The sequence below is a fragment of the Bombina bombina genome, chromosome 6 (assembly GCF_027579735.1).
Source record: "Bombina bombina isolate aBomBom1 chromosome 6, aBomBom1.pri, whole genome shotgun sequence".
Taxonomy (NCBI): domain Eukaryota; kingdom Metazoa; phylum Chordata; class Amphibia; order Anura; family Bombinatoridae; genus Bombina; species Bombina bombina.
In genome coordinates, this window is record NC_069504.1 from 271,209,990 (window position 1) to 271,227,257 (window position 17,268).

The 17,268-nt window shown below is 38.4% G+C and overlaps 1 protein-coding gene across 11 annotated transcripts in view; it reads right to left on the minus strand.

The window, feature by feature from the left end:
- Positions 1 to 17,268, minus strand: part of MSRB3 (methionine sulfoxide reductase B3) — a 657,280-nt gene that overhangs the window by 551,566 nt on the left and 88,446 nt on the right. For 4 of the 11 annotated variants that reach the window (XM_053716851.1, XM_053716853.1, XM_053716855.1 and 1 more), the window contains one exon: positions 775 to 809. The exons of 3 other annotated variants lie outside the window; for them this stretch is intronic. In XM_053716851.1, coding sequence (XP_053572826.1) covers positions 775 to 809 — 35 coding nt within the window. Of the gene's footprint in view, positions 1 to 681; positions 810 to 17,268 lie in introns of all 11 variants that reach the window. 4 more of the 11 variants (XM_053716848.1, XM_053716852.1, XM_053716847.1 and 1 more) reach the window with 1 other exon arrangement.

The following is a 17,268-nucleotide window of genomic DNA, read 5'->3' on the forward strand; positions in this document are numbered from 1 at the left end:
TTTAATAACGGGTTTTTCTCACATCAACAGATTTCCCAAAGAACAACCTTCAAGCTCTAAAACCAGAAGTAACTATACGTTTTATTTTCTAAGCTGACCACATGGCTTCAAAAAACAAGAGATAGTCATACATTGACTTTGCAATCCTCTCCAGATGTAGAACAAATAAGTTGGTCTTTAAACTTACACTTCAATATAAAAAAAAAACATTTTATATCAACTAAGACTTTTTTTTACCTTTTGTCCTTAAGGGCTAATAACTGGCTTCAAATCATTAAAGTACTTCCAAAACATATTTACTTTATCAGAATATAATGCAAGCCATATGGAGTTTGGCAATAAAAACCTGAAACGAAAACTCAATATCAGCTGTTTACAAGACAAAACAATGTTGGCCAGAAGCAAGTTTTCGTTTATTTTTGTAAAATAAAGTTCCATGGGGAAAATATATATTTAATCAGTTTGCTCTGGGTACTGTAAACATTGTTTTATAATATGTACACAGTTATATGTTGTGTAAGCAAGGAATACTGTTATTTCTGCACCCTAACAAGTGATAGGCTCATAGGAAATGGTACATTTTACAAGTTTTATATAAATTAGTGTATCATTTCCTGCAGCAGATTCACTAATGGTTAAGGACTCTCACAATGCATGACACACAAGCAGCACCCAGTCAACCTGAGGGAAGCCCACAGGCTCGCAGGGACACTGGCTGGCTCTTTGTCACCAAATGGAGCAGGTTGAATGCAGACATCACTGTGATATCCTCACCAACAAAACGAAGGGACTAAGGACAGAGGCAAGATCTGAGAGGGGAGAAAAAGAAAGATTAACAATGTCAGCATCACAAATGGTATATACAACAGACCAGATATGGAATATAGATTTCTATCTACTTTATGCATGGCACAACAAAATGCATGTAAACAACAGATGGGATACAAAAGCTGCTTCTTTTGCATATACAGAACAAAATGCCAGTGTTTCTGTGAGCTGCAATAACTAACATTTCATGAAGTAATCCATTTCTTTTTGTCCCTTTGCACATTTTGAGGTATTTACCACATTGTGGACTAGATAACAAGTGGAGCATAAAAATATTAGTGCTATTATGTGCTAATATTGCTCAAGTTAAATCAATAGCACTTAGATGTGAATGTGGGTGGGCTAAATCCCTCACATAATAGACTTCAATAGATGAGCACTGAAGAACTCATGACGACTAGCAAAGCTGAAGGTGACCTAAACACAGCAGCGTTGAATTGAAATACAAGTTAAAAACATTGCACACACAATACTTCTACACACATGCACATACACACTTATACAAATATATACATACACAGATATATACATACAAATACACACATGCACATACACACTTATACACATATATACATACAAATACACACATGCACATGCACACTTATACACATATATACATACACAGATATTTACATACAAATACACACATGCACACACACTTATACACATATATACATACAAATACACACACACTTATACACATATATACATACACAGATATATACATACAAATACACACATGCACATACACACTTATACACATATATACATACACAGATATTTACATACAAATACACACATGCACATACACACTTATACACATATATACATACACAGATGTTTACATACAAATACACACATGCACATACACACTTATACACATATATACATACACAGATATTTACATACAAATACACACATGCACATACACACTTATACACATATACATACAGATGTTTACATACAAATACACACACACTTATACACATATATACATACACAGATATTTACATACAAATACACACATGCACATACACACTTATACACATATATACATACACAGATATATACATACAAATACACACATGCACATACACACTTATACACATATATACATACACAGATATTTACATACAAATACACACATGCACACACACTTATACACATATATACATACAAATACACACACACACTTATACACATATATACATACACAGATATTTACATACAAATACACACATGCACATACACACTTATACACATATATACATACAGATATTTACATACAAAAATACACACACACTTATACACATGTATACATACACAGATATTTACATACAAATACACACATGCACATACACACTTATACACATATATACATACACAGATGTTTACATACAAATACACACACACTTATACACATATATACATACACAGATATTTACATACAAATACACACATGCACATACACACTTATACACATATATACATACAGATATTTACATACAAAAATACACACATACACACACACTTATACACATATATACATACAGATATTTACATACAAATACACACATGCACATACACACTTATACACATATATACATACACAGATATTTACATACAAATACACACATGCACATACACACTTATACACATATATACATACACAGATATTTACATACAAATACACACATGCACATACACACTTATACACATATATACATACACAGATATTTACATACAAATACACACATGCACATACACACTTATACACATATATACATACACAGATATTTACATACAAATACACACATGCACATACACATTTATACACATATATACATACACAGATATTTACATACAAATACAGGGAGTGCAGAATTATTAGGCAAATGAGTATTTTGACCACATCATCCTCTTTATGCATGTTGTCTTACTCCAAGCTGTATAGGCTCGAAAGCCTACTACCAATTAAGCATATTAGGTGATGTGCATCTCTGTAATGAGAAGGGGTGTGGTCTAATGACATCAACACCCTATATCAGGTGTGCATAATTATTAGGCAACTTCCTTTCCTTTGGCAAAATGGGTCAAAAGAAGGACTTGACAGGCTCAGAAAAGTCAAAAATAGTGAGATATCTTGCAGAGGGATGCAGCACTCTTAAAATTGCAAAGCTTCTGAAGCGTGATCATCGAACAATCAAGCGTTTCATTCAAAATAGTCAACAGGGTCGCAAGAAGCGTGTGGAAAAACCAAGGCGTAAAATAACTGCCCATGAACTGAGAAAAGTCAAGCGTGCAGCTGCCAAGATGCCACTTGCCACCAGTTTGGCCATATTTCAGAGCTACAACATCATTGGAGTGCCCAAAAGCACAAGGTGTGCAATACTCAGAGACATGGCCAAGGTAAGAAAGACTGAAAGACGACCACCACTAAACAAGACACACAAGCTGAAACGTCAAGACTGGGCCAAGAAATATCTCAAGACTGATTTTTCTAAGGTTTTATGGACTGATGAAATGAGAGTGAGTCTTGATGGGCCAGATGGATGGGCCCGTGGCTGGATTGGTAAAGGGCAGAGAGCTCCAGTCCGACTCAGACGCCAGCAAGGTGGAGGTGGAGTAATGGTTTGGGCTGGTATCATCAAAGATGAGCATGTGGGGCCTTTTCGGGTTGAGGATGGAGTCAAGCTCAACTCCCAGTCCTACTGCCAGTTTCTGGAAGACACCTTCTTCAAGCAGTGGTACAGGAAGAAGTCTGCATCCTTCAAGAAAAACATGATTTTCATGCAGGACAATGCTCCATCACACGCGTCCAAGTACTCCACAGCGTGGCTGGCAAGAAAGGTATAAAAGAAGAAAATCTAATGACATGGCCTCCTTGTTCACCTGATCTGAACCCCATTGAGAACATGTGGTCCATCATCAAATGTGAGATTTACAAGGAAGGAAAACAGTACACCTCTCTGAACAGTGTCTGGGAGGCTGTGGTTGCTGCTGCACGCAATGTTGATGGTGAACAGATCAAAACACTGACAGAATCCATGGATGGCAGGCTTTTGAGTGTCCTTGCAAAGAAAGGTGGCTATATTGGTCACTGATTTGTTTTTGTTTTGTTTTTGAATGTCAGAAATGTATATTTGTGAATGTTGAGATGTTATATTGGTTTCACTGGTAAAAATAAATAATTGAAATGGGTATATATTTGTTTTTTGTTAAGTTGCCTAATAATTATGCACAGTAATAGTCACCTGCACACACAGATATCCCTCTAAAATAGCTATAACTAAAAACAAACTAAAAACTACTTCCAAAACTATTCAGCTTTGATATTAATGAGTTTTTTGGGTTCATTGAGAACATGGTTGTTGTTCAATAATAAAATTAATCCTCAAAAATACAACTTGCCTAATAATTCTGCACTCCCTGTACACACATGCACATACACACATATATACATACACAGATATATACATACAAAGATATATACATACAAATACACACATGCACATACACACGTATACAAATATATACATACACAGATATTTACATACAATTACACACATGCAAATACACACGTATACACATATATACATACATACACAGATATTTACATACAAATACACACATGCACACACACACTTATACACATATATACATACAAATACACACATACACACACACTTATACACATATATACATACACAGATATTTACATACAAATACACACATGCACATACACATTTATACACATATATACATACACAGATATTTACATACAAATACACACATGCACATACACATTTATACACATATATACATACACAGATATTTACATACAAATACACACATGCACATACACATTTATACACATATATACATACACAGATATTTACATACAAATACACACATGCACATACACACTTATACACATATATACATACACAGATATTTACATACAAATATACACATGCACATACACACTTATACACATATACATACACAGATATTTACATACAAATACACACATGCACATACACATTTATACACATATATACATACACAGATATTTACATACAAATACACACATGCACATACACACTTATACACATATATACATACAAATACACACATACACACACACTTATACACATATATACATACACAGATATTTACATACAAATACACACATGCACATACACACTTATACACATATATACATACACAGATATTTACATACAAATACACACATGCACATACACACTTATACACATATATACATACACAGATATATATATACAAATACACACATACAAATACATCTTTAAACCTTTCCCAGTCCAGCAACTTGTCAAATACCATATATACCATATATATGTATACCATATTCACATTGTAATAAACACAAAGGGCCAGTAAGGTCAAAAATATATTTTTTTGAGTCAGATAGTATGTGCAATTTCAAAGGACCACTAAATACAGTACAATTGCATATTTTATAAGTGCATAATAAAAAGACAATGCAATAACACTCTGAATTTCATAAAAGCAGTAGATTTTTTCTGGCTGTTTTTTTTTTCTCCCATTTGCCAGTCCCCTGTACAATGTGACAGACATCAGCCAATCTCAGACTAGTATACGTATACCCTGTGAGCTTTTGCACATGCTCAGTAGGAGCTGGTTCCTCAAAAACTCTCTCCTTGACCCACTGCAATCTGGATTTCGCCCCCATCACTACACAGAGACAGCAATCGTTAGGGTTACCAATGAACTACTTACAGCAAAATCCAAAGGCCACTTCTCTCTGCTTATGCTCCTTGATCTGTCTGCAGCCTTTAATACTGTCGACCACCTTCTTTTGCTCCAAACCCTCCAATCCTTTGACACTTGTGACACAGCCCTCTCATGGTTCTCTTCCTATTTGTCTAACTGTACCTTAAGTGTAGCCCTCGGCCCCGTCAACACTTTCTGTTGGGGTACCACAGGGTTCGGTCCTCTGTCCCCTTCTCTTCTCAATCTACAAATCATCATTAGATTCCTTAATAAAGTCCCACGGGTTTCAATATCATTTGTATGCCGACGACACCCAAATCTACCTCTCTGCACCAGACCTATCTCCTTCCTTGCTAACCTGTGTCACTAAATGTCTTTCTCACATCTCTTCCTGGATGTTCTCTCACTGCTTTAAAGGGACACTGAACCCAATTTTTTTCTTTCATGATTCAGATAGAGCATGCAATTTTAAGCAACTTTCTAATTTACTCCTATTATCAAATTTTCCTTATTCTCTTGGTATCTTTATTTGAAAAGCAAGAATGTTAGTTTAGATGCCGGCCCATTTTTGGGTTGTTCTTGCTGATTGGTGGATACATTTACCCACCAATAAACAAGTGCTATCCAGAGTTCTGAACCAAAAATTGGCTGGCTCCTTAGCTTAGATGCCTTCTTTTTCAAATAAAGATAGCAAGAGAACGAAGAAAAAATAATAATAGGAGTAAATTAGAAAGTTGCTTAAAATTGCATGCTCTATCTGAATCATGAAAGAACAAATTTGGGTTCAGTGTCCCTTTAAGCTATATCTCTCCAAAACTGAGCTCCTTATTTTCCCTCCTTCTTCTAAAATCTCCACCCCCCCATCTCTCTATAACGGTCAACAGTTCCATCATTAACCCTACCCTGCATGCCCGATGTCTTGGGGTCACATTTGACTCAGATCTTTATTTCACTCCTCACATTCAGTCCTTGGCTAAATCCTGCTGCTTCCACCTTAAAAACATCCCTAAAATTAGACATTTCCTTACACAAGATACAACTAAGATTTTAATCCACTCTCTCATCCTTTCCTGCCTCGACTACTGCAATTCCGTCCTCTCTGGTCTCCCGAGCTGCCGCCTAGCTCCTTTACAATCCATAATGAATGACTCTGCCAGGCTCATCTTCCTTACACGTCGCTCTTCATCTGCTGCACCTCTCTGCCAATCCCATCACTGGCTTCCTCTTGCCTCCAGGATTAAACACAAAATTCTTACTCTGACATACAAGGCCCTCGACTGCACTGCTCCTCCCTATATCTCAGATCTTGTCTCCAGATACTCTCCCTCCCGTCCCCTTCACTCTGCTCATGACATCCTACTCTCCTCCTCTCTTGTTACCTCATCACACTCCCGTTTACAGGACTTCTCCAGACTGGCTCCCATCTTGTGGAACTCTCTGCCTTGCTCCACAAGACTCTCCCCTAGTTTTGAAAGCTACAAGCGCTCCCTAAAGACTCTACTGTTCAGGGATGCATACAACCTACACTAACCTTTCCTTATACAAGTTCCTCTCCTTCATTACTATCCGCCATGAACAACCTTAGCATGTAAGCCTAAGAGTCTGTTTGCAGATCACCTTCATAAGAGCTGACTGTAACAGTGCAACTCTCGACAGGGCCCTCTACCTACTTATCCCTATGTTACCTTGTATACCGCGTATGTTAATAGCGCTGCAGAATCTGTTGCCGCTCTACAAATAACCGATAATAATAAAAAATATATATATATATATATATAAAAAGACTGTGCAAAGATTAATAATGGAAGTAAATTTGAAAAAATCTTAAAATTGTGTGCTCTTTCTGAATCATGAAAATTTAAAATTTTGACTTTAGTGTCCCTTTAAACAACTTTCCAATTTCCTTCTATTATCTAATTCGCTTCATTCTCTTGGTATCCTTTGTTGAAAAACATGACTAGGTAGGCTAAAAAGTATGCACAGCCAGAAGCTAGCTGCGGATTGGTGGCTGCACATACATGCCTCTTGTCACTTACATGGACACAATACTGTAAAGTTGCTGACTGTCAAGTGTTAACACCTTTTTGCATAGAAAAACTGTTTGAATAATCACCAGACAAGATACCTTTCCAATTCCCAGAACAAAGTGACAACACATTACCATAATCATAATGCCATTATACACAAGTAAAGTTCTTTCATATATGATTTATGTGTATAATAGCATTACGATTATGACAGTCACATATATGATTTATGTGTATAATAGCATTACGATTATGACAGTCACATATATGATTTATGTGTATAATAGCATTACGATTATGACAGTCACATATATGATTTATGTGTATAATAGCATTACGATTATGACAGTCACATATATGATTTATGTGTATAATAGCATTACGATTATGACAGTCACATATATGATTTATGTGTATAATAGCATTACGATTATGACAGTCACATATATGATTTATGTGTATAATAGCATTAGGATTATGACAGTCACATATACTGTATGATATATCACCACCAGCTACAGCATACTTCCACTTTACTTGAATTGCTGCAGACAAACTAAGCCACAAGCACAACACTCCAGTCTCTGACCGATCCTCAGGTGTGCATGAAATGACGGTTGGGTTCAGGGTTGAGAAGGAGTCTCTAACTAAGACTGCCTGCTGGGTAATAGAAGCACACAGTCATTCAGTGACTGATGCAAGTAAAAGCCTATGCACAGCTCCTTAGTCCCCAGACCACGCTCACAAGACAACTCACACAGCCCAGTCACACACTCTTGCAGCTGCTCCACCTTATTGTTGCCAGCAGTTATTACATATTGTTGCCTGAAGTTATTACAGATACAGTATATATGTAATAACTGCAGGCAACAATATGTAAAATAATACACATAGTGTCGTGTGAGCAGAGGCAATCTGCAAAACTACAGTGTGAGACTGAGCGCTGCCGGTATGGATCATTGCCGTGGCCCGACGCAGCCGTCTATGCAGCCGAGTGAGCGGCTGCCTGTACAAAGTGCACTGACACGCAGTAATTGCAGGAGCAGCAGCCCCCCCAGGTGATTCCACTGCATTGCTGCTCCTTCAAAGGATACCAAGATTATGAACCACATTTTATTACTAGAAGTAAATTACTCTTACTAAATTATGAAAGAAAAAAATGGGTTTCATGTCCCTTTAACTCACCACTTGTGATATATACATACATTCAACACTCACACTCATGTTACTGCTTACGTTCTGAAACAAAGAATAAAATTAGTTGAAATTTAAATCAAGATTTCCTGGAAAAACATATACAGCTTTCAAGATGCAGACTTTAAGTTTTATATTTCCATTAATAAATAATGTAAGCAAATTCAATAACTCCCTTTTATTTGTTTAATTCACTTAACCGCTTGACTCCAACATATTAAGTAGAGTTGATACAACAATGTATACGATGTATATGGTACATAATCTATATGGTACATTCATGTACTGTGCATGATCAAACTATCACTATATGCATGTAAGGTAATATTATAGTATTGTTTTTAGCTGAATGACTGCACATGATCAACATTGGCTCACTTTGCCAATACACAGGGTTTGTTCATGAACACATTTCAAGATGCCCTAAACTGGACCAAAATACCAATCAAATAAATGGCTTTTTAATGTAACCAAAAAAATTACAGAAATCTGAAGGATTTCAAATAGTGATGTAGCAACATAGAAACAAACTCAAAACCCCTTCAATTCTAATCATAATAATTAGATTAGCATTTTGTATACCACAGATATATAGTCTTTGTTCTTACCACCTCTAAATCTAAACTAGAGAACAAGCACGCATTCTATGAAGAAACGCTTCTAAAAATTACTCCTGAGCCTCCTACCTACAATCCAACTGAGATCATGACCCCTTACTCTGGAGATGTCCTTTTTGTGAAAAACACAGCTTAATTTTATAAAGCCTTTCCTTGTAGGGTGTATTTTTTTAAACAATGTACCATTTCAGTAGACCTTGTTTGAACAGTTTACTGTTTATATATTTCCAGAGAAATTAAACCCCAAATTTCATGATTCAGATAGAGAATACAATTATAAACAACATTCCAATTTACTTCTATTATCTAATTTGCTTCAATCTTTAGATAGCCTTGGTTGAAGAAATAGCAATGCACATGGGTGAGCCAATCACACAAGGCACCTATGTGCAGCAACCAATCAGCACCTAATGAGCCTATCTAAATATTCTTTCCAGCAAAAGATTATCAAGAGAATGAAGCAAATCAGAAAGTCATGATAGATGTTCTTTCTAAATTATGAAAGAAAAAATGTGGTTTTCATGTCCCTTTACACTGCTAGGTATAATTACATTTGTATGGTTACTATGCATCATGCTATTGTTTTTCCTCCTGTGCCTGCAGCTCTCTTTAACCCCTTCACTACCTGGACTTTCAGAGAAAAACTTGGCCAAAATACAGGAGAATTTTTAGCATTTTTGCTATCACTCCATTTAAACAGAAATAGAGCCGTGTTTGTTTTGTTTTTTTTATTTCCCTGTCAAAGATATATATATATATATATATATATATATATATATATATATATATATTTTTTTTTTTTTTTTTTTTTTTTTTTTTTTTAAGTAGACATCCCTAGGTATTGATCAATACTATTTTGGTATATTTCATTCCACCATTTCACTGCCAAATGTGATCAAATAAAAAAAATTGTTAATTTTTTCACAAACTTTGGGTTTATCAATGAAATTATTTACATACAGCGTGTGCAATCATGGCACAAATGGTTGTAAAAGCTTCTCTATGATCCCCTTTGTTCAGAAATAGCATACATATATGGCTTTGCCATTGCTTTTTGGTAATTATATGGCCTCTAATTGCAGCTGCACACCACACTTATTATTCCCGGCAGTAAAGGGGTTAATAAGGTAGATTGTAAAGTTCATTTTAGCTTTAGTGTAGAGATTACCCACCTGCCTGGCACTTCCCACTTCCTGATCCCTCCCAAACAGCTCTCTTCCCTCCCCCACCCCACGGGTCACCCCCATATTAAAGGGACAGTCTAGGCCAAAATAAACTTTCATGATTCAGATAGGGCATGTAATTTTAAACAATTTTCCAATTTACTTTTATCACCAATTTTGCTTTGTTCTCTTGGTATTCTTAATTGAAAGCTTAACCTAGGAGGTTCATATGCTAATTTCTTAGACCTTGAAGCCCACCTCTTTCAGATTGCATTTTAACAGTTTTTCACTACTAGAGGGGGTTAGTTCACATATTTCATATAGATAACACTGTGCTCGTGCACGAGAATTTATCTGGGAGCAGGCACTGATTGGCTAGACTGCAAGTCTGTCAAAAGAACTGAAAAAAGGGGCAGTTTGCAGAGGCTTAGATACAAGATAATCACAGAGGTTAAAAGTATATTATTATAACTGTGTTAGTTATGCAAAACTGGGAAATGGGTAATATAGGGATTATCTATCTTTTAAAACAATAACAATTCTGGTGTAGACTGTCGCTTTAAGTACTGGCAGAGAGTCTGCCAATATAAAAAAAAAATACAGCTTTTTTTTTTTAAAATTACATTTTTTTTTTAATTTAATGAGCTTTATTGAAAATTCGACAATACCATTTTTACATAATGATCAGCAATAACGGGTATTATTATCCTAATACAATACAGTACTGTCCTTAATATGCATATATTGTGAGATCTTGGTGGAGCTTGTGACATATGCTCTTTTCCTGAGTTCAATTAAGGTCCAGATCTCGTATTCAAGTAAGCCCAAGAGTTTTTTTTTTACAATTCGAACTAAAATATCATATAAACATTTTTTTCCTTTTTTCTGTTCTTTAACATTATAGAAACATTATATAAATAAAAAACAGAATTTATGCTTACCTGATAAATTACTTTCTCCAACGGTGTGTCCGGTCCACGGCGTCATCCATTACTTGTGGGAATATTCTCTTCCCCAACAGGAAATGGCAAAGAGCACAGCAAAAGCTGTCCATATAGCCCCTCCCCAGGCTCCGCACCCCCAGTCATTCGACCGACGGTTAGGAGAAAAAAAGGAGAAACTATAGGGTGCCGTGGTGACTGTAGTGTATAGAGAAAAAAATTGTTCAAACCTGATTAAAAAACCAGGGCGGGCCGTGGACCGGACACACCGTTGGAGAAAGTCATTTATCAGGTAAGCATAAATTCTGTTTTCTCCAACATTGGTGTGTCCGGTCCACAGCGTCATCCATTACTTGTGGGAACCAATACCAAAGCTTTAAGACACGGATGAAGGGAGGGAGCAAATCGGGTTACCTAAATGGAAGGCACCACGGCTTGCAAAACCTTTCTCCCAAAAATAGCCTCCGAAGAAGCATAAGTATAAAATTTGTAGAATTTGGCAAAAGTGTGCAGAGAAGACCAAGTCGCTGCCTTACATATCTGATCAACAGAAGCCTCGTTCTTGAAGGCCCATGTGGAAGCCACAGCCCTAGTAGAGTGAGCTGTGATTCGTTCAGGAGGCTGCCGTCCGGCAGTCTCATAGGCCAATCGGATAATGCTTTTCAGCCAGAAAGAAAGAGAGGTAGCAGTAGCTTTTTGTCCTCTCCTCTTACCAGAGTAAACGACAAACAAAGATGAGGTTTGTCTAAAATCCTTTGTTGCTTCTAAATAGAACTTTAAAGCACGGACTACATCTAAATTGTGTAACAAACGTTCCTTTTTTGAAACTGGTTTCGGACACAGAGAAGGAACAACTATTTCCTGGTTAATATTCTTGTTGGAAACAACTTTTGGAAGAAAACCAGGCTTAGTACGCAAAACAACCTTATCTGAATGGAACACCAGATAGGGTGGATCACACTGCAAAGCAGATCATTCAGAAACTCTTCTAGCAGAAGAAATAGTAACCAAAAACAGAACTTTCCAAGATAGTAACTTGATATCTACGGAATGTAAAGGTTCAAACGGAACCCCTTGAAGAACTGAAAGAACTAAATTTAGACTCCAAGGAGGAGTCATGGGTCTGTAGACAGGCTTGATTCTGACCAAAGCCTGTACAAAAGCTTGTACATCTGGCACAGCTGCCAGTCGTTTGTGTAACAAGACAGATAAGGCAGAAATCTGTCCCTTTAGAGAACTCGCTGACAACCCTTTATCTAAACCCTCTTGGAGAAAGGAAAGAATCTTAGGAATTTTAATTTTACTCCAGGAGAATCCCTTGGATTCACACCAACAGATATATTTTTTTCATATTTTATGGTAAATCTTTCTAGTCACAGGTTTTCTGGCTTGGACCAGAGTATCAATCACTGAATTTGAAAATCCACGCTTGGATAAAATCAAGCGTTCAATTTCCAAGCAGTCAGCTGCAGAGAAACTAGATTTGGATGTTCGAATGGACCTTGTACTAGAAGATCCTGTCTCAAAGGTAGCTTCCATGGTGGAGCCGATGACATATTCACCAGGTCTGCATACCAAGTCCTGCGTGGCCACGCAGGAGCTATCAGAATCACCGAGGCCTTCTCCTGTTTGATCCTGGCTACGAGCCTGGGAAGGAGAGGAAACGGTGGAAACACATAAGCTAGGTTGAACGACCAAGGCGCGACTAATGCATCCACTAGAGTCACCTTGGGATCCCTGGATCTGGACCCGTAGCAAGGAACCTTGAAGTTCTGACGGGACGCCATCAGATCCATGTCTGGATTGCCCCATAATTGGGTTAACTGGGCAAAGACCTCCGGATGGAGTTCCCACTCCCCCGGATGGAAAGTCTGACGACTCAAATAATCAGCCTCCCAGTTGTCTACTCCTGGGATGTGAATTGCAGATAGGTGGCAGGAGTGATCCACCGCCCATTTGATGATCTTGGATACTTCTCTCATCGCCAAGGAACTCTTTGTTCCTCCCTGATGGTTGATGTAAGCTACAGTCGTCATGTTGTCCGGCTGGAATCTTATGAATCCGGCCTTCGCTAGTTGAGGCCAAGCCCGGAGCGCATTGAATATCGCTCTCAGTTCCAGGATGTTTATCGGGAGAAGAGACTCTTCCCGAGACCATAGACCCTGAGCTTTCAGGGAGTTCCAGACCACGCCCCAGCCTAATAAACTGGCGTCGGTCGTGACAATGACCCACTCTGGTCTGCGGAAACTCATTCCCTGAGACAGGTGATCCTGAGTCAACCACCAACGGAGTTAGTCTCTGGTTACCTGGTCTACTTGAATCTGGGGAGACAAGTCTGCATAGTCCCCATTCCACTGATTGAGCATGCACAGTTGTAATGGTCTTAGATGAATTCGAGCAAAAGGAACTATGTCCATTGCTGCAACCATCAATCCTACTTCTTCCATGCACTGAGCTATGGAAGGCTGCAGAATAGAGTGAAGAACTTGACAAGCGTTTAGAAGCTTTGACTTTCTGACCTCTGTCAGGAAGATCTTCATTTCTAAAGAATCTATTATTGTTCCCAAAAAGGGAACTCTTGTTGACGGAGACAGAAAACTCTTTTCTACGTTCACCTTCCACCCGTGAGATCTGAGAAAGGCTAGAACAATGTCTGTATGAGCCTTTGCCTTGGAAAGAGACGACGCTTGAATTAGAATAATGTCTAGATAAGGTGCCACTGCAATGCCCCTTGGTCTTAGAACCGCTAGAAGGGACCCTAGCACCTTTGTGAAAATTCTGGGAGCAGTGGTTAAACCGAATAGAAGAGCCACGAACTGGTAATGTTTGTCCAGAAAGGTGAACCTTAGGAACTGATGATGATCTTTGTGGATAGGAATATGTAGGTACGCATCCTTTAAATCGGTAGTCATATATTGACCCTCCTGGATTGTAGGTAAAATTGTTCGAATGGTTTCCATTTTGAACGATGGAACTCTGAGAAATTTGTTTAGAATTTTTAAATCCAGAATTGGTCTGAAAGTTCCCTCTTTTTTGGGAACTACAAACAGGTTTGAGTAAAACCCCTGACCTTGTTCCACAGTTGGAACTGAGTGTATCACTCCCATTTTTAACAGGTCTTCTACACAATGTAAGAATGCCTGTCTCTTTATTTGGTCTGAAGACAAGCGAGACATGTGGAACCTTCCCCTTGGGGGCAGTTCCTTGAATTCTAGAAGATAACCCTGAGAGACTATTTCTAGTGCCCAGGGATCCGGAACATCTCTTGCCCAAGCCTGAGCAAAGAGAGAGAGTCTGCCCCCTACTAGATCCAGTCCCGGATCGGGGGCTACCCCTTCATGCTGTCTTGGTAGCAGCAGCAGGCTTCTTGGCCTGTTTACCCTTGTTCCAGCCTTGCATTGGTTTCCAAGCTGGTTTAGTCTGGGAAGCGTTACCCTCTTGTCTAGAGGCTGCAGAGTTGGAAGCCGGTCCGTTCCTGAAATTGCGAAAGGAACGAAAATTGGACTTATTCTAAGCCTTGAAAGGCCTATCTTGTGGGAGGGCATGGCCCTTTCCCCCAGTGATGTCTGAAATAATTTCTTTCAATTCTGGCCCAAAAAGGGTCTTACCTTTGAAAGGGATATTAAGTAATTTTGTCTTGGAAGATACATCCGCCGACCAAGACTTTAGCCAGAGCGCTCTGCGCGCCACAATTGCAAACCCTGAATTTTTCGCCACTAATCTTGCTAACTGCAAAGCGGCATCTAAAATAAAGGAATTAGCTAACTTAGGTGCGTGAATTCTGTCCATGACCTCCTCATATGGAGTCTCCTTACTGAGCGACTTTTCCAGTTCTTCGAACCAGAAACACGCTGCTGTAGTTACAGGAATAATGCACGAAATTGGTTGAAGGAGGTAACCTTGCTGTACAAAAATCTTTTTAAGCAAACCCTCCAATTTTTTATCCATAGGATCTTTGAAAGCACTATTGTCCTCAATGGGAATAGTCGTGCGTTTGGCTAGTGTAGAAACCGCCCCCTCGACCTTAGGGACTGTTTGCCATGTGTCCTTTCTGGGGTCGACCATGGGGAACAATTTCTTAAATATAGGAGGAGGGACAAAAGGTATGCCTGGCTTCTCCCACTCCTTATTCACTATGTCCGCCACCCTCTTAGGTATCGGAAAGGCATCAGGGTGCACGGGGACCTCTAGGAATCTGTCCATCTTGCACAATTTTTCTGGGATGACCAAATTGTCACAATCATCCAGAGTAGATAGCACCTCCTTAAGTAATGCGCGGAGATGCTCTAATTTAAATTTAAATGTCACAACATCAGATTCTGCCTGCTGAGAAATTCTACCTGTATCAGAAATTTCTCCATCTGACAAACCCTCCCTCATTGCCACTTCAGACTGGTGTGAGGGTATGACAGATAAATTATCATCAGCGCCCTCCTGCTCTACAGTGTTTAAAACTGAGCAATCACGCTTTCTCTGAAATGCTGGCATTTTGGATAAAATATTAGCTATGGAGTTATCCATTACTGCCGTCAATTGTTGCATAGTAACAAGCATTGGCACGCTAGAAGTACTAGGGGTCGCCTGCGCGGGCATAACTGGTATAGACACAGAAGGAGAGGATGCAGAACTATCCCTACTTCCTTCATTTGAGGAATCATCCTGGGCAACCTTACTAAATGTGACAGTACTGTCCTTACTTTGTTTGGATGCCATGGCACAATTATCACATACATTTGAAGGGGGAACCACATTGGCCTCCATACATACAGAACATGATCTATCTGAAGGTACAGACATGTTAGACAGGCTTAAATTGGTTAAATAAAGCACAAAAACCGTTTTTAAACAAAACCGTTACTGTCTCTTTAAATGTTAAACAGAGCACACTTTATTACTGAATATGTGAAAAACTATGAAGGAATTATCCAATCTTTACCAAATTTTCACCACAGTGTCTTAATGCATTCAAAGTATTGCACCCCAATTTTCAAGCTTTTAACCCTTAAAATGCGGAAACCAGAGCCGTTTGCAATTTTAACCCCACTATAGTCCCAGCCACAGCGTTTGTTGCGACTTCACCTATCCCAGGGGGTAAACGATACCAATTCAAGCCTTCCAGGAACGTTTTCAGTGGATACCAGACCCTCTCACATGCAGCTGTATGCACTGCACTCAAAAGAAACTGCGCAATAATGGCGAAAATGAGGCTCTGCCTACTACAGTGAAAGGCCCTTCCTGACTGGGAAGGTGTCTTAACTAGTGCCTGGCGTTAAAAACGTTCCCCAAATAATAAAAAGTGTGAAATCCACTTCAAACTGTAAATAATACTTAAATAAGCAATCAATTTAGCCCTTAAGAGTGTCCACCAGTTAATAGCCCATAATACGCCCTTTATTCTTTTTGAGTCTAAGAAAATGGCTTACCGATCCCCATGAGGGAAAATGACCGCCTTCCAGCATTACACAGTCTTGTTAGATAAATGGCTAGTCATACCTTGAGCAGAAAAGTCTGCAAACTGTTCCCCCCAACTGAAGTTCTCTGGGCTCAACAGTCCTGCGTGGGAACAGCAATTGATTTTAGTTACTGCTGCTAAAATCATACTCCTCTTTTAAACAGAACTCTTCATCTCTTTCTGTTTCAGAGTAAATAGCACAACCAGTACTATTTCAAAATAACAAACTTTTGATAGAAGAATAAAAAACTACAACTAAACACCACATAC